Raw genomic sequence first — 24,554 nt, forward strand, 5'->3', positions numbered from 1 at the left:
TCTTTGATCAAGAAGTAGCCACGTGGTGTGTGCAAGCAAGATACAGGTTAGGGGACAAGACAGCAGAAAGCCATTGACCTTTTGACAGAGCCTGATAGCTCAGGAGTGCGGTAGTTCTGGAGCTGTGCTGTGGTAGTGGGCACCGAAAGGTGCCTTGGGCATCACCCAAGAACCATGAGGACAGAGAACTGTTTCAAAGGGACTGCCCTATTGATCACTTAGGGAAGGCTACAGATACTGCTACAATTATTGTAAAATACTGCTTCATATTTCCTTAGGACTTAAAGCAATTTGGATGGGTCGTTAAATCACTGTATTCATGGGTTTCCTTTAAAAGGTTAAATCTCTGGTGAATTCAGAAAAGTTATAATTACTTTATACTGGAATTTTATAGTATTAGCTATTTGGGGACATGATTATTATATTTTATTATTTGTAGATTTTGACCATAAATAAAATGTAACCTGTAGGAACAAACTGAAGTTTTAATTTAGTATACAAGCTGGAAGATTTTTTAAATTAGATTTTCTTTTGCAATAATGCAAGAGGAAGGAGGAAGAGATTATGGAAGATTATGTTTTTCTTTCTAATTACAGTTCGCCCTTTGAGCCGAGAGATCACAATGAGCCAAGCATATCAGAACATGTGTGCTGGAATGTTTAAAGTAAGTTGTTGAAAGTGAAGTTCTTTTTACCTTTCAGCTGTATTCCTATTATATAGTTTATTTAAACTCTTTTCTGTGGTTCTTTCCAGATTGTAATTTCACCTTTGTTTTACTTTGTCTGCTTGAGGATTACCTTTATTGTCATTAATTTGTTCAATAACCATTTGAATCCTTGCTATGTGTGAGATGCTTTGTACTGAGTACATTGCAGGAGATACCAATTCTATATGGTCCTTGTTTCAAATCTGTAGCAACAGACCAGTTGATGTGTCTGTGACAGGTAGTAAGAAAAGGAAGAGAGTACTTCTGATTGATGATCAGGCAAGGCTTCCTGGAAGAGATGGAGTTGAGGTTTTTTAGGAGTGTATTTGGAAGAGGGTGAGCTCCACAACCAATGGCTTAAGCAAGAGGCAGTGGGTACTAACTCTTAAGTTGTACTTGGCAGTCCAAGAAATCATTTGAGGCAACTTACATGAAAATGCATAAAGCAGAACATGGACTTTGTTTGAAAATAGGACCTGTGCTTATGACAATTATATGTCCTCATTTTTTCAGAAGTGTTTACTTGAAGGTTTTAAATAGCTATTTCTTGTCTTCTATTCCGTATTGATGAGAGGGTTTGCTTTTTTCATATTGATTTCATCTTTTTTCTTGTTCCGTTTTTCATTTAGACCATGGTTGCATTTGACATGGATGGCAAAGTACGTAAACCGAAGTTTGAGCTTGATAGTGAACAAGTTCGGTATGAGCACAGGTTTGCTCCGTTCAACAGTGTGATGACCCCGCCGCCTGTGCACTACTTACAGTTCAAGGTGAACCTGCTCAAGGAAATTGTTCGGAAATCTTCAGTCTTAGACCTTCTTAGAGAGATGCTGTTTATACCTAGCCATCTTGTTACATTTACAGTTATTTAAATTATAAGAATAATATGAGGTAGCATATGAGGGTTGAGAATTACATATTACCTAGGAAAAAATAGGGAGATGTGCCAAATGTTTGCCCCAGTGTCTGTATATGAGTGGATAGAAAATGTAGAATTCTTTAATAATTAGAAATGGAAGTTTAGAATTGTTCATATTAAACATGTTTTGAATTATATTTCCCCTTCTTTTTAGGAAATGTCTGACCTCAATAAATATAGCCCTCCTCCTCAGTCTCCTGAATTGTATGTGGCAGCTAGTAAGCACTTTCAGCAGGCAAAGATGATATTGGAAAATATTCCTAACCCAGACCATGAGGTAAGACTGGATTCACAGTAATTTTAGGGGAAAAGCGTGGCAGGAAATACATCTCTTACTGCTGGATGAAAGTTAATTATGAAAGTGAACTTTAATAGTGTTAGTGAATATAACTTGTCATGTTTCTGTGAAAGATTTCGGATAGTTTTGTCAAACTAACCTTGGCAGACTTCAAGTTAATTTTAAGAATGAGGTGATGTAAATACCTGCTTTGTGTAAATTTAGAAGTCAATGCAAAGACAAATTATGACTCACAATCATGAAGTAAGAAAGATAAGCATAAGATCCAGACTGATCTGATTCATAGCTCAAAATGTTAGCATTGAAACATTTCTGGTTTAATCAGTTTGTTAAGGGGGCCGGGCGTGGTGGCTCACACCTGTAATCTCAGCAGTTTGGGAGGCCCAGGTGGGTGGATCACCTGAGGTCAGGAGTTTGAGACCAGCCTGGCCAACATGGTGAAACCTCGTTTCTACTAACAGTACAAAAAATTAGCCAGGCGTGGTGGTGCATGCCTGTCTGTAATCCCAGCTACTCGGGAGGCTGAGGCAAGAGAATCATTTGAACCCCGAGGTGGAGGTTGCAGTGAGCCAAGATTGCACCGTTGCACTCCATCCTGGGCGACAAGCGAAACTCCATCTCAAAAAAAAAACAAAATTATTAAAACGTAACTAAGTTTTACATAAATATGAAAAGTGACCTGGCCAGTTGTCACAGAAACAACCTTATTCCACTTGACCATTTAAAATAAAGGCTATTGCTTTTGAAGACTCTGAGTTATCAAAATAAACTCGGGGAAAAAAATTGTTTCAGGCTTTTGGTATTTTAATAATTTACCATATCCCTAATTTTATTGAAATACATTTATTTTCTAAAAGTTACCTGTAATGTGTACATACTGTTTTGGGAAGTATATGTTGGGACCACTTCCATAGAGGGGTAGCTTAGCAGTATTTGTCAAAGATCATTAATGCTTAGATCCAGCAATTCTGCTTTTTGGGATTTATATAGATACATGAACACATACGGGAAGTGAGAGTGATGAACATAAGAGTATTCATTGCAGCAGGATTTCTAATAGCAAAAAGCAGGAAGAAACAGTAGTATCCATCAACAGGGGACTGATACATGATGATACATTCATACAGTGGAATACTACGCAGCCTTAAGGAGGATGAGGAAGCTCTTTACATACTGTGATGGAATGCTCCGTATGATTTAAGAAATCTAAAAAGAAAGGCGCACTTTAATATGCATAGTATGGTGCAGTTTCCATCCAAGGGGGCAAGGGAAGCCTATATGTATGTGTGCGAGTATAAAATGTCTTTAGAAAGATAGTGTCAGAATTGGTAGTTTTGTTTCCTTCCTTGGAGGGAAGCAGAGTGCTTGGAAGAGGGATAGGGGAGACACGTTTTAAAAATTATATGTACCATCTAAGAAAATATGTAGGGGGAGTCTAAAAATTTGAGGAGCTACCTATGATAGATCATGTATTTCATTTAGTGAAACTTCATTCATTTATTCAAAGATGAGTCTGTGCTCCTAATACTATGTATGCTATGCTGCCTTTTCAGGACTTTGCAGCCTAATTTTTTTGTTATTCAGGAAAGCGAGATAAGGTAGCCATTTCAATTCAGAGTGAATTGAAATGAAGTTCTGTATTATTAAAAGAAATATATTTAGAATTTTAAATTGCCTTTATTTAATAAAACATCAACACTTCCATTATACAAAGTTCCTGTTAGTATCTATAATTAAGAAATTTTGGCTGGCCACAGTGGCTCACGCTGATAATCCCAACACTTTGGGAGGCCAAGGTGGGAGAACTGCTTGAACCCAGGAGTTCAAGACCAGCCTGGGCAACATAGTGAGTTCCTGTCTCTGCAAAAATTTAAAAATGAGCTGGGTGTGATGGTGCACAGCCATTTGGGAGGCTGAAGTGGGAGGATCGCCTGAGCCAGGAGGTTGAGGCTTCAGTGAGCCGTGTTCTTACCACTGTACTCCAGCCTGGGTTGACAGCAGGACTCTGTCTCAAAAAAGAAAAAGAGAAATTTTGACTATGAAGTTAATGTTTCAGTAGTTTTATGTTCATGTTTCAGGTTAATAGAATTTTAAAGGTTGCCAAACCCAACTTTGTGGTTATGAAGTTATTGGCAGGAGGACACAAAAAGGAATCTAAAGTGAGTACGTTGTGGGAAAAAGAAGTGGTCTTAAATTATTGTGAAGTTTCATAATTTTTTCCAATGAGATGTGTAAATATTACAGGAAAAATTAAACCACTGAACAAAAAATCATTCTAAAAAGTTTAGTTCAGCAGCAAAAAATTAGAGCTTGCCATTTTGCCTTGAGATGTATATTTTGTTGGGTTAAAATTTCTAAAGTGTGCCCATATGTTTTCCATCTCCTTGCTGTGTAAATTACTGAATAACTTGGGGTAAAAAAAGAAAATTTATGTAAAGAAAATTTCATGGGAGAAGTACGAGGTATTTAAATGTCATCTGCCTTTGGGAAAGTGAGTGCTTTAATAATGAAAGACTTCTTTGTAATGGCTCAGAAGAGGAGTCTATAAGCTTTTTTTTGGTAATGTTATATCATCCATGCCACGTATTTCAGAGCACAGATTCTACGCTGTGGAGAGGCCAGCCGTGGAGGCATTTGCCTGTGTGTGTTGTGCACCTTGTTTTCTTCCAGTGTTTCCTGTGATCTGCCTTCCTCCGCTCCTGCCCTGGTTTCGTACTGACTGACTCTCTCATCTCATTGCTTAGTTCTGTCAGTTACCCTGGAACTAAAAAGTATGCTGACCCCTGATCTAACTGAATGCCTTTTCTATAATTTTTGACTATTTATCTTTTTTAACTGTTTTCCGAAGATAGAAAACAGCTGGTCAGCCTGTTTTCTTATGATCTTCATGAAACTCAAAAACAAATTAATCGGTTTTTCTTCCATATCCTATCTTTTTTGTCATTAACCTAGTTTTTAAAATCTATTTTGTGCTGCCTTGTTTCTAAGAGCACAAGAAACTCTAAAATAAAAATAGTCTTGTTTTGTGTACCATCTGAATATTTGTAGATACATTAATTGACTTTCTGGGTTTTCTTTAACAGGTTCCTCCTGAATTTGATTTCTCTGCTCATAAATATTTTCCTGTTGTGAAACTTGTTTGAGAGAGACTGGGAAGGTGGCCATAAAGGGGCAGAGTCTTCTTTCAGACCCCACTCTTAGAGGGCACATCACCAGGCTCCACACCATGGGAAGTGAGATGGATTTCTTGGATAACAACTCATTATAAGGAATACTTTTAGTTTGACAGCCTTATATGACGTGAATGAAAACTGCTGTTTTAAAGTGGTTTATTATGTTCCATGGAAGAAACTGGTCTTATTGAATGCATTGATGAACATTATATGGTTTTATTACAGATTTAATCACAAATCATTTTTTATGAATGATTGAGTGAAAATAGTGTTTGTAAAGGTTAATAAATTTCTTGACAAAAAAAAAAAAAAAAAAATGCACTGCTGGAGATGAGAAACAGTAGCTCTTTGTCCATGTTAAGAACTGAAGAAGGTGTATGCTCTTTAACATTTGAGTAGTTCCAAAACGTTATCCAAAAGAAGTTTCAAATCAAGAGGTTAATTAAACACTTGTATGAGATTTTGGTAAAATACATTTAGAAGAGATTTTTGGGAGGACTTCTAAGATAGAAACTAAATTACATGAAAATGGTGATTTTTATGTGTCATGACATCGCAAATTATATATCTAAGAATACAGATGTGTAAAAAAAAAATCCTTTACCTGTTACTTTTGGCACTTTTAAAAGATTATACTTTATGTTTGCTGGTGACATTATTCAAAAAGGCAGATAGAAATGTATATAGATCAAAATTTAGGTCTATGTTTAAATGTGGTGTACTCCTTTTTGTTTACTTCATTTTCAGTTTAACCCATGAAACATTTTCAAATGAGTGCCTGTTAAGTATCCTCTGGCTTTGAAAATCTGACTACATCCCCCTGTGCTTCCAAGTGCCTGCTGCCAGAGGCCCTCCCCTTCCTTTCCCACTTGTCCTGTCTCCGCTCTGATGTTTGCAATGGCAGCTGTCTAGGCCTTTTGGGCCTTCCTTTTTGTCCTCTGTAGCAGGCAATACTCTTAGCAAAATGAGCGACTCTGTGATGTAAATTGGCTTTGATGGCTTAGCCTAAGACTAGTGACAGTTTTATATTTGGTCTGTGGTTATAAAGGTTCTCAGCTTCAGTATCTTTTTTTTTTTTTTTTTTTTTTTGAGACGGAGTCTTGCTGTGTCGCCCAGGCTGGAGTGCAGTGGCTGGATCTCAGCTCACTGCAAGCTCCGCCTCCCGGGTTTACGCCATTCTCCTGCCTCAGCCTCCTGAGCAGCTGGGACTACAGGCGCCCGCCACCTTGCCCGGCTAGTTTCTTGTATTTTTTAGTAGAGACGGGGTTTTACCATGTTAGCCAGGATGGTCTCGATCTCCTGACCTTGTGATCCGCCCGTCTCGGCCTCCCAAAGTGCTGGGATTACAGGCTTGAGCCACCGCGCCCGGCTGCTTATCTTAACTCTGATTTGATATCTTTCATAAAAACATGATAGTGAAACTTGTCTGGCAGTATTTTACAGCAGCTAACCTGACTGAACTTGCTAAGGGTGTTCTTGTTGCCCCTCTTTGCCGCTAATGAGCTCTCCTGGCTTTCCTTTCCAAGAGTGGTAATACTTGTGTTATTCAAGAACGGCCATTAGGCATCCTGAAATTTCAGAACCCAAAAATCTTTTTAAAAATGTGTGTGTGTTTTTTTTTTAAGTAGTCTGTACAATAGAAACTTGAATTATGGAGAGATGAAGAGTATACCTGTTACTGATTTAGTTACTTTGTTGAGAATGAAAACATTGTTTCTGGCTGGTAATTACTGAATGCCTTAAATGAAAAAAGGCAAAGGAATGGTAGGAAATAGGCAAGACAAGAAATAAGGAATCAAAAGAAAAAGCAAAGAGGAAAAGGGAATGAGCATGGACATTTGGCAAACAACCAAGAAGAGAGCCTGAAGCAAGTTAGAAAGCTGAGAAATTCTTCTTCTTTCCCAGTGGCCAAGATAGTATAAAGACTATGTCCCCCTTAAAAGCAAAAAAAGGAATATAGATTAATGCAACAAGGCCCTGCTAGATGATGGGATCACTTTTAATTAAGAGGGTGCTCTGGCATTTTTTAGCCACGATGTCTGATTGAGTCCGCTGGTCTCCTGGTGTAGTCGAGCATCTAGGTTATTTTGAAGTAGGTCTTCCTAAGTAAAAGTTTTCCTATTAACCTATTAACTAAAAAAAGATTGATTAGTGTTAGATTTATCAGTGTATGTTACAGAATTGTGTGGTTTCCTTTAAGTAGCTTTGATTTTTGGTTTTTAGTTTGTTTAGAGATGAGGTTTCACTATGTTGCCCAAACTGACCCAAACTTGTGGGCTCAAGCAGCCCTCCTGCCTCAGCCCCCAGAGTAGCTGGGATTATAGGCACATGCCTGCTTGGCTAGTTTTCGTGTTTAAACAGCAGGTTTCTAACTATAAAAACAAATTTGCCATTTTATAATTTTTAAAGTAATCTGCCATTCAGGGTACTTACTGAAAAAACTAGAATAAGACAGTCTCCTCTGATAGAGCTTTTATAATCTTACAGCGAATGCAGAAAAGCAACAGGTATTGAAAATGCAGTGAGGAATATGCCGTATGCTGGATAGGAGAACTGCCCCACATGATTATTATTCAGGAGGCATTGCTGGGAAAGGGGTCCCAGACAGAATGTGCACAGACAGGCTTGGAGGGGAGAGGGTGGCGGCCTGGCTGAAGTACAGAGCAGGAAAAGGATGGCAGAGATGAACTTGAGAGATAAGGAGAAGCCGCTACCCAGAAACCTGGGAGGCCAGGTTAAAGATTTTGGACTTTATTCTGATATTGGTAGATACTACTGAAGGCTTTTATGCAGGGACATGATCAAATCTGCTTGCCTGAGAACGGTTCAAAAGGGAGGCAGGGAATCCAGTCATGTGAGAGAAAATGTTGGTCTTAACAAAGGTAGTGGCAGAGCAGGTGGAAGAAAGTGGATGAAATCAAAAGTTTTCAGAGCTAACAGCTAACGGGACATGGTAAATGAGAATTTCTGCCAAAATCTAGGATGATTTTTCAGAAATGTTTTGGCTTTGGCAACTGGATGGTGGTGGTGCCACTTGCTTAGTTATCTACGCAAGGTAGACCAGGTTTGGGATAAAGATTGCTTTAGACATTGAGGTATCTTTGGGACATCTTGAAGATGGCAGGTAGTTTGATCTTGAACTGGGAGGTGCCATCTGGGCTGGAGATGAACTGAGGACTAAGTAACTACAGTCACTAATTTTCTGGGCGTTGCCGTTGCTCAGGGGGCTCCTAGAGTAAGGGCCTTGAGATGGGTCCCAAAGAACAGACTTCGGAGGGCCAGGGAATGGGGAGGCCAGTGAGGTGGTGGGACAGGCTGCAGGGAAGACTACCTCAGAGTCATACCAGGCCACTGTTTGACAAGCGTGCCTGGTCCACCGTTTTGTTTGCACAAGACTCTGACAGTGTATTGCCTTAAATAGTCAAAGCGCACCCTGTTTGGAAAAGTTTAGGGGAGGTGGTTGTTTCCCTTGTTTCTCTTTGGCTGTGCTCTGGGCACTGGAAAAAGCTTGCAAAGGAGACTTATCAGGAAAATAAGTAGAATGCAGGGCCACATGCTGCTCAAAGGCCATTAAGAGGAGGACTGAAAAGAGCCCATTGAACTTGGCAAGTAAAGATTGCTGGTGACTGGGGCGAGCTCGCTCTTGAAGCGGTGGGGCAGAAGCTGGCAAGTCAGTTGAGGTGTAGACCATGCGGTGTGGAAAGAGACAGTGACTCAACTGGGCTTGAAGAACTGACTTCCCCATATTCATACTTGCCCCACTGTATTCGTGGAGTGGCTGGTATGATCTTAAAAGAAAGATCATAAAATGCAAGCATGGTCACTTGACAACTCTACTTAAAGAAGTCCACTGTTCTCTAATGAATGACCTAGTCTTTACCCAGAATGCCAGTTTGACCCCTTCTGCCTCTCCTACTTCGTTTCTGCCCTCTCTGTTCGGCCCCTCAGGTTGCAGCCACGTTGCCTCCCTGTGACCCCCCCAAGCCTTTAGTATCAAATTTTGGAGACTCAACATGAAGTTATTATGCAACAGCTCTGTTGCGTCTCTAAAGTGATGACGAGGTCAGGAGATTGAGACCAGCCTGGCTAACAGTGAAACCCCGTTTCTACTAAAAATACCAAAAATTAGCCAGCGTGGTGACACGCATCTAGTTGCAGCCACTTGGGAAGCTAGAACTACATACGCGTGTCAGCACAGGTGACTGTTCTATTTTGTTGGAACAGCCCACAGCCCTCTCCATTGTTGGCTGAATCCGTCGTGATCCCTAGGGCAGCCTGGAGAAAGCGTGCAGACTGCACACATGCCAAGCACACAGCTTTTGGGGCCCTGTGGGTTGAAGATGTACTGACAGTTCATTTCATTCCACAGAAGGTTTAAGGCAAACCGACGTCCTTAGTCCACAGTTTTTAAGGATCTAATAGAGGATGAAGGGGAAAAGCAAAAAAAACAGAGCTGTGACACGTTTTAAAAGTTGAACAGAATATTTTATTTTTCAGCAGTTGTATGCAAATTAAACATGAGATGAATAGAGACTTTATTGAGAAAGTAAGAAAATTTCTATCAACCCCAAGAAGGACTCAAAGTGAGGTTGGAAGAGGACTTAGAGTATGAAAGTACTCTAAGAGTTTATCTAAGTTGCCTTTTCTGGGTGGGAAAGTTGTTTAACCTTAGCGACTAGGTAAAAGGACATCAGACATGAAGAATGTTTAAGTTGGAGGTGGCAACATGAATTGCAAACAGGGCCTGCTTCAGTGACTGTGTGCCTGTAGTCCCAGCTACCTGGGAGTCTGTGAGGCCAGGGGTGCCAGCACACCAGCTAGATGCTCCGTAACTTCTAGGCCCCATTTGCCCCTCTGAAAATAAGAGGGTTGGATCAAAAGATCTCTTGGGCCTCAGCATCTCACATCCTGGGGATCCTCCCACTCATCCCTTAGCGAGCCTTGCTGGGAAGTCAGTCATTAATGATGTGGCCAGTTATTTGCAAGTGGTAAGAGCCTATTTACCATAAATAATACTAAGAACCAACTCAAGTCAAACCTTAATGCCATTGTTATTGTGAATTAGGATTAAATAGTAATTTTCAAAATTAACTTGATTTTAAAATCAGTTTTGTGAGTCATTTACTACAAGCTAAATGTGTACACTATGACAAAAACCACCATTGTATTCCTGTTTTTCTAAACAGTCCCAATTTCTAACACTGTATATATCCTTCAACATCAGTGAACTTTGTTTTCTTTTGCTCCAGTAATAAAGTAGGCACAGATCTGTCCACCACAAACTCGCCTCTCATGCCTCGCCTCTCACTGTGCTCTGCTCCAGGTCAGCCCCCTTTTGGCCTGTTTTGTCAAAAGCCTCATCTCCTTGCTTTTCTTGGTAATATACATTTAGGGAAGGTGTTGCTTTGCCCACACACAGGAAGCAAAGTAAATACCACAAATGTTCAAATTGTAAGCCACTTAATAGCGTTTTGCACATTAAAAATGACAAGGGTTATTATACAAGTAGCCTTTTTAAAAATTCTCACACAAAACAGCTTTGTATTTAGACTTAAAGCTGTTGCTAGTTTGCTAGTGACATTTGTGTTAACAGTCAGTGTTCTAGGCCATTGATTGTCAGAATCAGAAGTGACTGCACAAGAGCATACGCCAGTCAGTCACTGAGAACAGATAACAGGCTGGCACCAGCGCTTGGCACAGCACGTGGAAAGGAGGACATGAGCGGGAACCCAGAGTTCTGTCTCCTTCACAGCAGATGGACTCTTCCTATAGGTGGCTGTTCATTTACACAGTTACGGTCCAGACTCAGGAAGCCCCACTGTCGCCAACACCTGAAGGAGAACTATGTTCCATTTTTGGTGTTGAACTTCTCATGAAATACCTATTATCAAAAGTTGTGACATCTTGTTAGACACTTCAAAAGTACCCCCAAAAAACTGTTTAAAAGACCATTCAGTTTTTTCCTACACACAGTACATACTAAAATTTCACAATAATCATCTTTAGATGTACATTTTATTCAGTACATTTCACAGTTTCAGTATTCAGTCCCTCATGAACATTTATACTCATCCCTTCAGTCCTGATGTGAAATGTGATTCCAGTTCAATTCAGAGTGTATGATTCCGCTTTTCATGCTGATCAAGTAAATTTATGGTGTCTCTTTTCTGATCTTCAACATTAAAAACTAAAAAGGAAAAAAAATACACATAATATTCTAGTATTAAACATTTTGAGATCCCAGCCCTAGGCAGGTCCCATTTTATCAATTTCTAGAAACTGTGTCATAAAGAGGGCTGTATCTCCCACAACGACACTAATTGGGTAATTGGGAGGCGCATTCCTCGTCAAGGACAAGATGGCAAAGGTGATACGGGAGGAGGGCAGGGAAGTGCTGGGTAGAGAAGGGCAGGGTGTGCGGCAAGGGCTCCACCCTCAGGCCTGTGTCCATGGACCTACATGAGAACAAGCACTCCTGTCTTCATGCCCAAATGTTGCATTTTCCAAGACCACTCTGGCCTGCCATGCCCCATTCTGTGCCCATACAAACCCTGAGACCCCAGCGGGCACACACACACAGGCAACTGGACATCGAGAAGAACACACTGGCAGAACACACCGAAAGATGCCGGCAGGCCATTGACGGCAGAAAGATTCAGACGCCAAGGGAAATCTGGCCAAGGACAGGAGGAGGAGCCCGGCTGCGGATCAGCCCGACTCCAGGGGAAGACCACCTTCCCACACCATCCCCCTCTGGCTCCCCATCCATCTGCTGAGAGCTACTGCTACCACTCAATACATCTTGCATTCATCCTCCAAGCCCACATGATCTGATTTTTTCAGTACGCTAGGGCAAGAACCCAGGATACAGAAAGCCCTCTGTCCTTGCGGTAAGGCAGAGGGTCTACCTGAGCTAAGCTGAAAGAGCGCACTGCAGCACACACCCACTGGGGCTCCAGGAGCTGTAAACACACAACCCTAGATGCTGCTGTGGGGTGGGAATCCATCCTCCCCGCGACCTGCCCGTCCGCATGCCCCCCTAGGGGTCTGAGCCGCGGGACACTGAAGAAGCGAGTCACGCCCCCACTGCATGCCCTGTGAGAGGGATGAGGGAACTCCTCCCCTTTTTTTCTTTTTTGAGACAGAGTCTCGCTCTGTCACCCAGGCTGGAGTGCAGTGGTACGATCTCGGCTCACTGCAAGCTCCGCCTCCCAGGTTCACACCATTCTCCTGCCTCAGCCTCCCGCGTAGCTCGGACTAAAGGCGCCCGCCACCACGCCTGGCTAATTATTTGTTGTCATAGTATTTTCAGTAGAGACGGGTTTTCACCGTGTTACCCAGGATGGTCTCTATCCCCTGACCTCGTGATCCGCCCGCCTCGGCCTCCCAAAGTGCTGGGATTACAAGCGTGAGCCACCGCGCCCGGCTGGAACTCCTCCCCTTTCAAAGGGTCCAAATGGATGGCCAACAATGTGCCATGGAACAAAGCTGAAGCACCTCAAGATTCCATACTTGTTCGTAACTGACATAATGCCCCATATGCCATAGGAAATGGACAGTATCAAGTGCACTCATGACATTTTAAATCCAATCACCACGCTCCTGTGCAGTGTGACTCCCTTGCTACTGCACTTCTAACGGCACACGCCGCCTCCTGAGAGCCGTCCGCAGCTTCAGACAGCTCTTGTGACTCCAAAGCTCTCCCTTTACAGAGCTGATGTCTGTGTAGCTTCTACCATCTGGTCTTACTCTATCCTTTAACACACAGAAAACATAAAAAGGAACATCACAAATAAAAACTAAAACCACGGTCTTGATTTATAACTATGGCACATTAAATGGTAGTTTAATGACTATTCATTTAAATAACTGCCTTATTAAATTAATGGTATCTGTTAAAGGCTCTAATAAAGTTGGAGCTAATGCTTTTTTCTTCCAATTTCCCTGAAGCAAGTAAGGTCTATTTCAATGACAATCTTAAAATAATGTTGAAGCTGATGTTGACATTTCTTCAACTTCTTCAAAGAGCTACCAAGGCATTCATCTTCTTTACTTTACCTACTTTGTTTCAAACCTTGCACAAGGTCAAGTCCTTAGGATGATGTGAGTGTAGGAAATGAGAGATCCAAAAAGGCTTCATCGCAAAGTCAAGCATTTAGTAGGACACTAGGCCCAATTTAAAAGGTTTCAGAGCCAGGCACAGTGGCTCACACCTGCAATCCCAGCACTTTGGAAGGCTGAGGCAGGCGGGTACCTGAGGTCAGGAGTTCAAGACCAGCCTGGCCAACGTGGTGAAACCCTATCTCTACTAAAAATACTAAAAATACAAAATTAGCTGGGCACGAGCCTGTAATCCCAGCTCCCAGCTACTCGGGAGGCTGAGGCAGGAAAATCATTTAAACCCGGGAGGCGGAGGCTGCAGTGAGCCAAGATCATGCCACTGCACTCCAGCCTGGGCAAAAAGAGCAAGACACCGCCTCAAAAAAAAAAAAAAAAAAAAAAAAAAAGTTGTTAGAATAGAGGTAAGAAAGTGACCAGACCATGAAACATGCTCAAGAACACACCAGTGGAGTCAATGACAAAGAACAGAAAGAGACTTTGTATTTGCTTCAAAGTCTGGCTGCTAGTGTATTTCGCCATTTGCCTTTTTAAAAAACTGCCTAAATGAAGATAGCTGAAAATTCAAATTAGGACTTGCATTCTAAAAATTCCAAACTCTGCCAATTGAAACAACTGACATCCTGGATAAATATAAAAGATAATTTTTAGGGGGACATTGTTGAAGAATCAGACAAGCACAAATTGAGGGACTTTCAACCAAATAACTGGGCCACTATCCTGCAAAACAGACCCACACCACAAATGATAAAGACAGAAACTGCTCCACGGTAAAGAACACTACAGAGGTCTGACAATAAATGCAGTGTATCATCCTGAACCAGAAACAAGACATGAATTGGACACTCACTAAATGTGAACGAAGTCTACAGATAATAGTATTGTAGCAACATTAATTTCCTTATTTTGGTAATTTTACTATGGTTATATAAGATGTTAACAACTGGGGAACCTGGGTGAAGGGTATACAGAAATTTTTTGCTTTTTAAAAAAATCTAGATTATTTCAAAATGAAAAGGTAAAAAAAAATGTAAGTATTAAAACATTAAATGAATAATGCATTGGCCAGATGGTAATAAAAGAAGGCATTGTTAGCCAGACGTGGTGGCTCACGCTTGTAATCCCAGCACTTTGGGAGGCCAAGGCAGGCGGATCACGAGGTCAGGAGATCGAGACCATCCTGGCCAATATGGTGAAACCCCGTCTCTACTAAAAATACACAAAGTAGCTGAATATGGTGGCGCGCGCCTCTAGTCCCAGCTGCTCGGGAGGCTGAAGCAGGAGCATCGCTTGAACCCAGGAGGCAGAGGTTGCAGTGAGCCGGGATCATGCCACCGCACTCCAGCCTGGGCAACAGAGCAAGACTCGGTCTGAGAAAAAGAAAAGAAAAGAAGGCACTGGCAAGATCAGCAAGGCCAAAACTGAAGTGAAGTAGTTGTTACAACTACTCCTGCTGCCCTGAGGATTTCTGCTGAATTTGGAAGTTTATGATGATATTTTAAAAGTAGTCACCCTCAGAGGAAGACGGGAAAATAATTCATAGTCATGAAAACTGTTAAATAAAAAGGAAAAAAATCAAGCATTTATCCTATCTACCTTATACAAACAATACCACTGAAGTGTCTTTTTTTTTTCTTTTTGAGGTAGAGTTTCACTCTTGTTGCCCAGGCTGGAGTAGCTGGGACGACAGGCACGCACCACCACGCTCGGCTAATTTTTTGTATTTTTAGTAGAGATGGGGTTTCACTGTGTTAGCCAGGATGGTCTCGATCTCCTGACCCCATGATCTGCCTGCCTTGGCCTCCCGAAGTGCTGGGATTACAGGCGTGAGCCACCGCGCCTGACCCAGAAAAATGTATTTTAAGAAAGAATACTATGAGTCCATAGTGATACCAAAACAAGCAAGTGTGTGGGAGGAGGGAGAGCGGTTCCTTACAAAATGTCAAGTACTACATGTGCTGGGATGTAAAATGTCACCACTGGGGCAGTGTTCATCAATGGATGGTAAACCCACACAAGTTCAAAGCCTCCTCTTCTAGATGATGTATTAATAGCAACAGGAAAATGCCCTTCTGAGACCTCGTGGGCACGTCAGCTAAGGGATCAACCAACCACCAGCAGGACCACCTGCTGTTATGCCTCCTGGGGAGAAGCAAGAATTCATCAGCCTAATCCATCACAAGCAAACAGACAAGGCCAGAGTTTGATACATTCTACAAGATACTGGCCTGGACTCTTCAAAAATTCAAAATAACAATACAAAGGGCAGCTCTCATAATGGCCTGGAAGCTCTATGCACATCCTGGGCTTGTCATCTGGGAGATTAATCAGACTGATTAAGTAGTGACCTCGCCATTTTGTTTGCAAATCCCTGAAAGTCACTGAAAAATCATCCTACTTAAAGACTTGAGCCACACTGAATATGTTTCTAGAAACGATGCAGGCTTTCCGAATGGTTTTCATCAACTCAGGCTTCTCAACCCTCTCCCTCCACTGCCCTGGTTTCAAAGGCTCCTAAAGAGACGGTCTCTTTGCAATGACCCATTCGTTACAATCTAATGTTGGGGATTCACTGGATAATCACAGCGAAGGCCCAGAAAGGGGAAATGAAAGTGACCTCGCCACCGACCCAGGCCCCATTCTTACCATCTATGTTTCTGTCATTCCCTGCCAGGGCTGCCTGCTTGTCTGTCTCAGATTCCGCCTCATTTTCATCCATGTTGTAGTCATCTTCTCCTCTCAGTTTCTGCTGGTTTCTCCCTGTATAATTAGCACATAAAACATAAGCTACATCGTTTCTGTCTTGATGTCACAGGAGTATCAGAGCACAGGTGCTGGGTGTTAGCCACACTTGCTCACCATCAGCTCTGTCGGCTGCCTCTCTGGAAATGGTAGGGACGCACGGGCTGGCTTCCGGGACAAACACGTGCATTATGTGTACTCCACCTGAACTCTGAATCTAGACACAGCATGGCCCTACACAAAAGGGTGCATTCTAGGCTGAACATGGAGAAACTAGCTAACAACTCAAATCTCAAGGTAAAAGAAAGGTGCCACTGTTTCAGGAAGGAACGGGTATCTGTAGTTAATGACAGCATCTCCTTAGAACGGAGAGAGGAAATGGAGCCGCCGCCGGGAGCCACGGGAGACCGTCCCTCACACTTACAGCGTGAGAGAACCCAACACTCTATTCAGCCCGGGAGGGGCAGCAGCCAGAGAAGATGAGGACAAAAGGCTTTCAAGAGACCTACTCAAAGGGTTTGACTTACGTATTTGAAATGTGTATGCAGGCGGTAAACAAAATCTTTTTTTTTTTTTTTTTTTTTTTTTGGGATGGAGTCTGGCTCTGTCGCCCAGCCTGGAGTGCACTGGCGCAATCTCGGCTCACTGCAAGCTCTGCCTCCCGGGTTCAAGTGATTCTCCTGCCTCAGCCTCCCGAGTGGCTGGGACTGCAGGCATGTGCTGCCATGCCCAGCTAATTTTTTAGTTTTAGTACAGATGGGGTTTCACCATGTTGGCCAGGATGGTCTCGATCTCCTGACCTTGTGACCTGCCCACCTCAGCCTCCCAAAGTGCTGGGATTACAGGTGTGAGCCACCATGCCTGGCCAAACAAAATCTTTTTTAAAAGCACACACCTAGAAAAGCAGCTCTAGTCTATTTCTCTGGCTCACTGCCTGGGGCGGAAACTGCACAGGCCTGCATGTTTCTTCAAATGAGGTCACCACACCTGCGTCTAGAAGCAGGCGCATCCCACAGGCACCGTGGCATCTCAGGCCCACCTTTTGTTACACTTTGTGACCAGCCGCTGAGGGGTCTGACGCTGGAGCGCCACAGGCTGAGCCAGCCGGTGGGATCTCCCTGCCTCACACACCATGAGTGTCTCCTTGCTGGGTGGGCACAGAACACAGGGACCCAGCAGGGATACTCAGGGGGAGGCTGACAAAATGCACTTTTTTTTTTTTTTTGAGACGGAGTCTCGCTCTCACCCAGGCTGGAGTGCAGTGGCCGGATCTCAGCTCACTGCAACCTCCGCCTCCCAGGTTCATGCCATTCTCCTGCCTCAGCCTCCCGAGTAGCTGGGACTATAGGCGCCCACCACGTCGCCTGGCTAGTTTTTTGTACTTTTTTGTAGAGACGGGGTTTCACCGTGTTAGCCAGGATGGTCTCGATCTCCTGACCTCGTGATCCGCCCGTCTCGGCCTCCCAAAGTGCTGGGATTACAGGCTTGAGCCACCGCGCCCGGCCCCAAAATGCACTTCTTTAACTGGAACTTGGGAGGACACGTTCTTCAGAACGACGATGAAGTGAAAATTAGATTTAAATGGAATCAGGGTAACTGGTGCAAATCAGTGTACTCTCCAACTTCTGTGACCTGGTCCACCCCAGAGCGCAGGTGTCATATCCTCAGAAGTGTTCCTGGCTCAGGCGGGAAGGACATTTTCCACATCTGAAGGGACTGAAATACATTCCGGAATAGTTGGTCGATCTCTGATTCCTACCCTTTATTTCTTTAAAAAGAAAAAAGTCAACCAAACCCAAAAGGATTCCCATGTCAAGTTTCCTCAATGTTCACATACGCACGAGCCTTCATCTACCCAATACCCCTTCCTTCCTTCAGTCATTCATTCACTAGGCACTGACTGTCTAAATGGCACCCGACACTGCACGACAGTGGAGATACAAAGATGGGCCATGCGGCCTGCCGGCCAGGAAGCGTCCCCTTGATGCTAAGCACCCAACTCCAGGCCGCCCACCTGCCAGGTCCCCTCGACTTCCTGCCGATACTGTGTCTAAAACCTCGAGTTCTGGAGCATATGCTGCTCTTCCTTCCTGCCTCCCTCTTGAAAACGAGTAAGAAACCTTCAAACGAAAAGGAACTGGCAAACTGTGGACTGTGTTTGGTCCAATTCAGGGTGCTCCGTGGGTGCTGGGAAGGAGATGGAGGTGGCTGGGTGTCTGGTGGAAGGGAGTCCACTGCGGCCCCCGAAGCTTCACACCCACCTTCCCTGGCAGCGTCCTGCTCCTCCTCCTGTCCATCGGGAATGACGAGCTGCTCTCGCTCGGGGCCCTCCACCTCCGGATTTTCCTGGCTCACTGACAGGGCAGCTGGCACCTGTGGGGTCTGGCCCAGTTCTCTGGCTCCCCCGAAGCCTCTTCCGTCCACAGGTCTGTCTTCCACCACCTGCTCCCGGCCTGGCTCCCGTGGCAGCCCCAGCCTGTCCCTCTGAGGCTCCTCCTCACTCACCACCTGGATCTCATTGATTTCCTCTGTGCACAGAACACAGTTAGCTGTGACCTCGCCAGCATGTGATTTAAAAAAAAAAAAAAAAAGAAAGAAAAACCTCATTCCACTCAATTCCCAGAAGCTTCCCAAGGAATGGGGGTGGGGTGGGCTGCACACAGGAGAACAACCAGGGAGCTCCTTTTGTGATCTCAGCCACCGACTGCAGGCCTCTCTGTGCCTGCAGCTCATCGTCAGAACCGCGACGAAGAGAAAAGTAGCTTACCAAAAAAAAAAAAAACAAAAAAAACCTGGACTGAATTATGTTGACAAGGTACAAAGGGAAGAGGGTGTCCTGTGGAGTGACCCAATCGTCTTGTCTGCTGGAGACAAACACTTGGGAGCCAGGGCAGGCAGGCCCGCCCGGGGCTTTGCTCATGGACAGCAGCCTCCTGGTTCAGTGTCTGCGGCTCAGCCTCCTCCCCCGAGTCCCACAGGCCTACCCATGTGCTGCATAAAGGTGCAGCCTGGGCCTTTGTCTACACAGCTGCCGAAGGACAAGGCACTTCGTTTAGAGGAGGGGACATCAGTCAGACAGACAAGAAGCCCCAATGCCCCAATTCCAGGTGCCCAGAGAGACACACCCAGAGAGACACAGTCCCGCGGCTGGGATCACTGACGGCCTCAGCAGCTCGCTGGGACTGCTTCCTCGACAGGGCTCTGGAGAGCAGGGAACACGGCAACTGCTGGGCTCTGCTTACCTTTCTCAACTTGTTTCTTTGAATCCAAAACCACTTCGGAACTGGGGGCTGGAGTCTGGAACTTGCTGTTACCGGGCACGTTTCCTTTCCCTTGTGGCACCTCTGCACGTGGCAGGCCTGCTGCCTGCAGCCTGGGCTGAGGCTCGTTGAGGGCTTGAAGCTGAAACAGAAGCACAGGACAGAAAGCCAGGGCAGGGTTCTGTGAGCAGAAGCCGCACAAGAATGCCACCAATCCCACCACCACATCCTTCCGACCAAGACCCTGAGAAACGCCACAGTCTACTCTGGTCACGCCCTGGTCATGTGACGTAAATCAGAAGACAAGAGGTTGAGTCAAGGTCTCCCAGAAAGTACTGTCAATACGGAATAAAACTGGGCAGAGATTCTGCTGAGAGGAAGCATTTATAGAATCATAAAATACCTAGGCGGAAGATCAATGAAAAAGAAGACATGAACAACACAAATGCTGATTGACAGAACAAACATCTCCAGAACCCTCAGCCCAGCAAGGGGAAATGCACCTGCTTCTCAGGTACACACGGAATATTTTCCGGGATGAACAAATGGCAGACCACAAAGCAAGCCTCCATACACTTAAATAACTAAAATCACACAAAGTGAATTGTCTAATAGCAATGGAATGGATTATAAATCAAAACAGAATGAAACTTGTCACATTTGCAAATATTTGGAAATTAAACCACACACTCCTAAATCACCAGTGAGTTCAACAATAAACCACAAGGCAAATTAGAAAATGCTTGGACAGCCAGGCGCAGTGGCTCACGCCTGCAATCCCAGCACTCTGGGAGGCTGAGGCAGGCGGATCACCAGAGGTCAGAAGTTTGAGACCAGACTGGCTAACATGGTGAAACCCCATCTCTACTAAAAATACAAAAATTAGCTGGGCGTCATGGCGGGCGCCTGTGATTCCAGCTACTTGGTAGGCTGAGGCAGGAACACTGCTTGAACCCGGGAGGTGGAGGTTGTAGTGAGCAGAGATCATGGCACTTGCACTCCAGCCTGGGCAACAGAGCGAGACTCTGCCTCAAAAAAAAAAAAGAAAATGCTTTGACACAAAACAAAAACACAGCATACGAAAACTTACGGGAAGCAGCTCCAGGAGTGCTTAGGAGGAACGTAAGACTTCCAGTTTTCAGTTCCTCACGTGAGAAGCTTAGAAGTCACCACTTAGTCCTAACAACAAGTAAAAAGCTAAACAGACTGAAAAGTTATCAGCTCTTCTTGGATCCACAGGAGAGGTGAGGACAGAGTGTAAATCACTGTCCTTAAGCCTGGAGACAGAGTCCAATACGGTGAGCCCCGGCTCACCAGGACAGGCTCGGGCAGACGCCACCGAGGGAACCAGTGCTGGGGTAGGAGAGCCCAGTCATGTATGAACTGTTTAAGGCTCAGTGTGGATGAGTCTGAGAGTTAAAAACCTGCCCCAGCTGGGTGTGGTGGCTCATGCCTGTAATTCCAGTACTTTGGGAGGCTGAGACGGGCTGATCACCTGAGGTCGGGAGTTCGAGACCAGCCTGACCAACATGGAGAAACCCGAGATCTACTAAAAATACAAAATTAGTCAGGTGTGGCAGTGCATGCCTGTAATCCCAGCTACTCAGGAGACTGAGGCAGGAGAATCACTTGAACCCAGGAGGCAGAGGTTGCAGTGAGCCGAGATTGCGCCACTGCACTCCAGCCTGGGTGACAAGAGCGAAACTCCAACTCAAAAAGAAAGAAAGAAAAAAAAGTAAAAAACCTGCCCCAGTCGTAAGGGGCTCCCATACTTATGAGTTTTACCCTAGGAGCTCAACCAGGCTCTCAGTAAATATTAGAGAAAAATTGGCTTGTGCCTCCAGCAGTGTGGCGGGGAAAGGAACCACTCTGCAACAGGCCACAGAGCTCTGTTCTCCTTAACCAGGCTGGCCCGCAGGAGGAGTGTATTACCCAGAGCCCCTGCTGGGATATTATCCGAGCCTAACTGACCTGGGGGAATGAAACACCCAACTCCAGTGAGCTCTAGACTTCCACATGGGAGAAGGAAGCTACTCAACTCCAGCCCACTCTAGCCACTCTGTCCCACTGGGGTAGGGAGTGGGTCCTGAGCAGCACAGGGGACATACACAGCCAAGGGACTCAGGCTCACTGGAAACCCTCATACTTACAGCACACTGATTTTTGACAAAGGTGCCAAGACAGTTCAGTGGGGGAAAAGCAGTCTTTCTTTCAACAAGTGATACTGAGACAACTTGATATCCACACACACACACAAGAATGAAGCAGGAGCCCTACCTCACACCATATGCAAGAATTAAATTAACTGAAAATGAATCACAGGCCTAGATGTAAGAACTCAGAATGATAAAACTCTGAGAAGAAAATGCAACAGGAAATCTTCAAGATCTCGGGTCAAAGTGTTCCTAGATACAGCACCAAGAACACACAACAAAAGAAAAAACAAATACAATGGATTTTGTCAAAATTAAGAACTTCTGTGCTTCAACTAAACACCAGCAAGAAAGTGAAAAACCCCACAGAATTGAAAAAAAAAAACAACTTGCAAATCATATATCCATTATATCTTTAGTAAAATAGATTCTAAAAACTCTTACAACTCAAAAATAACTCAATTAAAAAATGAGCAAGGGACCTGAATAGACATTTCTCCAAAGAAGATACACAAATGGCCAGTGAAGCATGTGAAAAGATGCTCGGTATCATTAGGGATATCATAGTTATTAGGGAAATGCAAACCCAAACGACAATAAGCTACCACTCCACACCTGCTAGGAAGGGTATCATGAAAAAGGTAGTATCAAGAGCTGGCAAGGATGTGAAAAACTGGAGCCCTCATAAACTACTGGTGGGAGTGGAAAATGGTACGGCCACTTTGGAAGAAGTCTGGGAGTTTCTCAATAGGTTAAATATAGATTTTATCATATAACCCAGCAGCTCTACTCCTAGGTAATATCCAAGAGATATGAAAACATATGACCACACAAAAGCTTCATGTTCATTCGGCATTATTCATAATAGCCAAAACGTGGAAACACTCCAAATGCCCATCAACTGACGACGAATAAACAACATGTGGTCCATCCACAGGATGGATTAATCAGCCACTGAAGGGAACGCAGTACTGATGCATGCTGCAACCCTGATGAGCCCTGAAGCATTTATACTCAGTCAAAGCAGCCAGACAGGCCAGGTGCTGTGGCTCACGCCTGTAATCCCATCACTTTAGGAGGCCGAGGTGGGCGGATCACTTGAGGTCAGGCGTTCGAGACCAGCCTAGCCAACATGATGAAACCCCATCTCTACTAAAAATACAAACATTAGCCAGGCCTGGTGGTGGGTGCCTGTAACCCCAGCTACTCGGGAGGCTGAGGCAGGAGAATCGCTTGAACCTGGGAGGCAGAGGTTGCAGTGAGCCGAGATCACGCCACTGCACTGCAGCCTGGGCAAGAGAGCGAGATGCCCTCTCAAAAAAAAGCCAGACACAAAAGGCCACACATATATGATTCTATTGACAGGAAATTGTCCAGATGAGGCAAATCAAGAGACACAAAGTAAATTAGCAGTTGGCTGTCTACGGTTGTGAGGACTGAAGGTAAAAGAAGAGAGAACTAAGGGATATAGGGTTTCTTTTGTGTCAATAAAAATGTTCTGAAATTGACTGTGGTGATGGCTGCATAATTCTGTGAATACACCCAGAACCCATGAATTGTAAATTTTCTATGAATCATAGGGAATGCAAATTATATCTTAATAAAGCTGCTATATTTTTTTAAAAACCAACCAAAGATCACCCAGAAGGCTTCAAGCAGCAGCTTCGTGGGCTGTGCTCTGCACAGGAGGCGGAATGAGAGCACGAGACATGGAGTCGGCCAGACCTGAAGTCTCGATGGGCTCTACCACTGACCAGGTGGTGTGACGCTGGCCACAGAACTTAACCCCTCCCATGGGCCTGGGGTCCTCAAATCAGGAAAACAGCAACTCTCTCCCAGGCTGGCTGCAGGCTTTAAATACGATAATTCCCGTAAAGCCCTGAGCTTGGGAAGTGGGACTGGAGGCCAGCACCCTTGGTTAGGGTCCGGTCATCCCAGGACCAGGTTCTGCTTTGTTGTATCTCAGGGAGCCAAGCCCACAAGCGAGGGCAGAGTCTAGAGAAAGCCAGGCGGCACACAAAAGAAACAAAATGTTTCAAGATAGGGGTACCTTCTAGAAACTCTTGGCAAAAATTCCCCAGTTACCTGCTGTCTCTGGTCGTTGTTTTCACTCAGGTCTCTGGAAGCTACAGCTTCATTCCCCTTCTTGGTGACCTCTTCTATTCGCTCCTCACACTGTTCCTTCACCTCCTTCATCTGACTGATGCACTGGCTCCTTTGGTGAGAGAAAGCAAAGGAAGGGCCTGATGTCTGTGGCTGTGTCTCTGCTGGATGGTGACATCCACTTCCATAAGAGACACAGACCCTCTTCAGGCGCTTCATCTGAAGAGGGCACTTAAGACAGGGCAACATGTGTGTGTTCAACGATTAAATGACCAAAAGAAACACACTAAAAAGAATCATCCCATTGTTCTAAAACAGTGAACTTTACTGATTAGGAAAAAAAATTTTTTTAACAATCTGTAGAATAAAAACATACATACATGTATTGGTCTTTGTCCCTGGCTACTGCCACAGAGCTCTTAAAACCCGTGGAAGTTCCTGAGGGGGTATCTGGCCAGTCACAACAAGCCCCTCTGGACCAGACTGGAGTTTATACTAATGAGGGGGTCTTGGGAGTGGGGAAGGATGGGCGTCAGATCGTTTCAGGACAGAGGCTGACTGTCAGAAGAACCAGCCACATGACTGGAAAGTTGGAACTTTCAGCTCCACCTCCTCCGGGGAGGGGAGAAGGACTGGAGATTGAGTTCAACCCCGTGGCCGACAGTTTTATCAATCATGCTACATAAAAGACTGAGACAAACTCCGGACCACAGGGCTTAGGGAGCTTTCGGGCTGGGGAACATCACGATGCACTGGATGGGAATGGCTGACTCCACGGGGCGGCCGCTCCTGTCTCCCCCATGGCGCCAGCCCTCACCTTAGGACTCTACCACTGGGCTGTTGTGTAAAAGTCAAAACAGCTTTCCTGAATTCCGTGACAGTCATTCTGGTAAATTATCAAACCTGAGGGGGTAATGGGTAATCCTAAAGCTGTGCCAGCCAGGCAGAAGTGAGGGTGGCTGGGGGACACGTCGGACTTGTGGCTGGCATCTGAAGTGGGAGCAGGCGTGTGGGGTGGAGCCCCTTAACCCAGGGTCTGTGCTAAGTGGGTAGTATCAAAACTTGAACTGGAGGACGCTCCG

General features: G+C 44.6%; 2 protein-coding genes across 7 annotated transcripts in view; one reads left to right on the forward strand and one right to left on the reverse strand.

The window, feature by feature from the left end:
• The window catches only part of NAA35 (N-alpha-acetyltransferase 35, NatC auxiliary subunit), an 86,960-nt gene extending 81,152 nt beyond the window's left edge, over positions 1-5,808 (forward strand). For 3 of the 5 annotated variants that reach the window (XM_023229566.2, XM_023229567.2, XM_023229568.1), the window contains exons 19-23: positions 597-664; positions 1,336-1,476; positions 1,780-1,902; positions 4,002-4,082; positions 5,007-5,066. In XM_023229566.2, coding sequence (XP_023085334.1) covers positions 597-664; positions 1,336-1,476; positions 1,780-1,902; positions 4,002-4,082; positions 5,007-5,066 — 473 coding nt within the window. Of the gene's footprint in view, positions 1-596; positions 665-1,335; positions 1,477-1,779; positions 1,903-4,001; positions 4,083-5,006 lie in introns of all 5 variants that reach the window. The other 2 variants (XM_023229564.2, XM_023229565.3) reach the window with 2 other exon arrangements.
• A 3,757-nt stretch (positions 5,809-9,565) lies between these two features.
• Positions 9,566-24,554, reverse strand: part of GOLM1 (golgi membrane protein 1) — a 77,548-nt gene continuing 62,559 nt past the window's right edge. For both annotated transcript variants that reach the window (XM_023229562.2, XM_023229563.2), the window contains exons 6-10: positions 23,455-23,584; positions 19,199-19,358; positions 18,218-18,484; positions 15,861-15,974; positions 9,566-11,283 (exon numbers count right to left, since the gene is read on the reverse strand). In XM_023229562.2, the coding sequence (XP_023085330.2) occupies positions 11,207-11,283; positions 15,861-15,974; positions 18,218-18,484; positions 19,199-19,358; positions 23,455-23,584 (748 nt within the window). In that variant the 3' untranslated portion in view covers positions 9,566-11,206. The remainder of the gene's footprint in view (positions 11,284-15,860; positions 15,975-18,217; positions 18,485-19,198; positions 19,359-23,454; positions 23,585-24,554) is intronic.

The sequence above is a fragment of the Piliocolobus tephrosceles genome, chromosome 14 (assembly GCF_002776525.5).
Source record: "Piliocolobus tephrosceles isolate RC106 chromosome 14, ASM277652v3, whole genome shotgun sequence".
Taxonomy (NCBI): Eukaryota; Metazoa; Chordata; class Mammalia; order Primates; family Cercopithecidae; genus Piliocolobus; species Piliocolobus tephrosceles.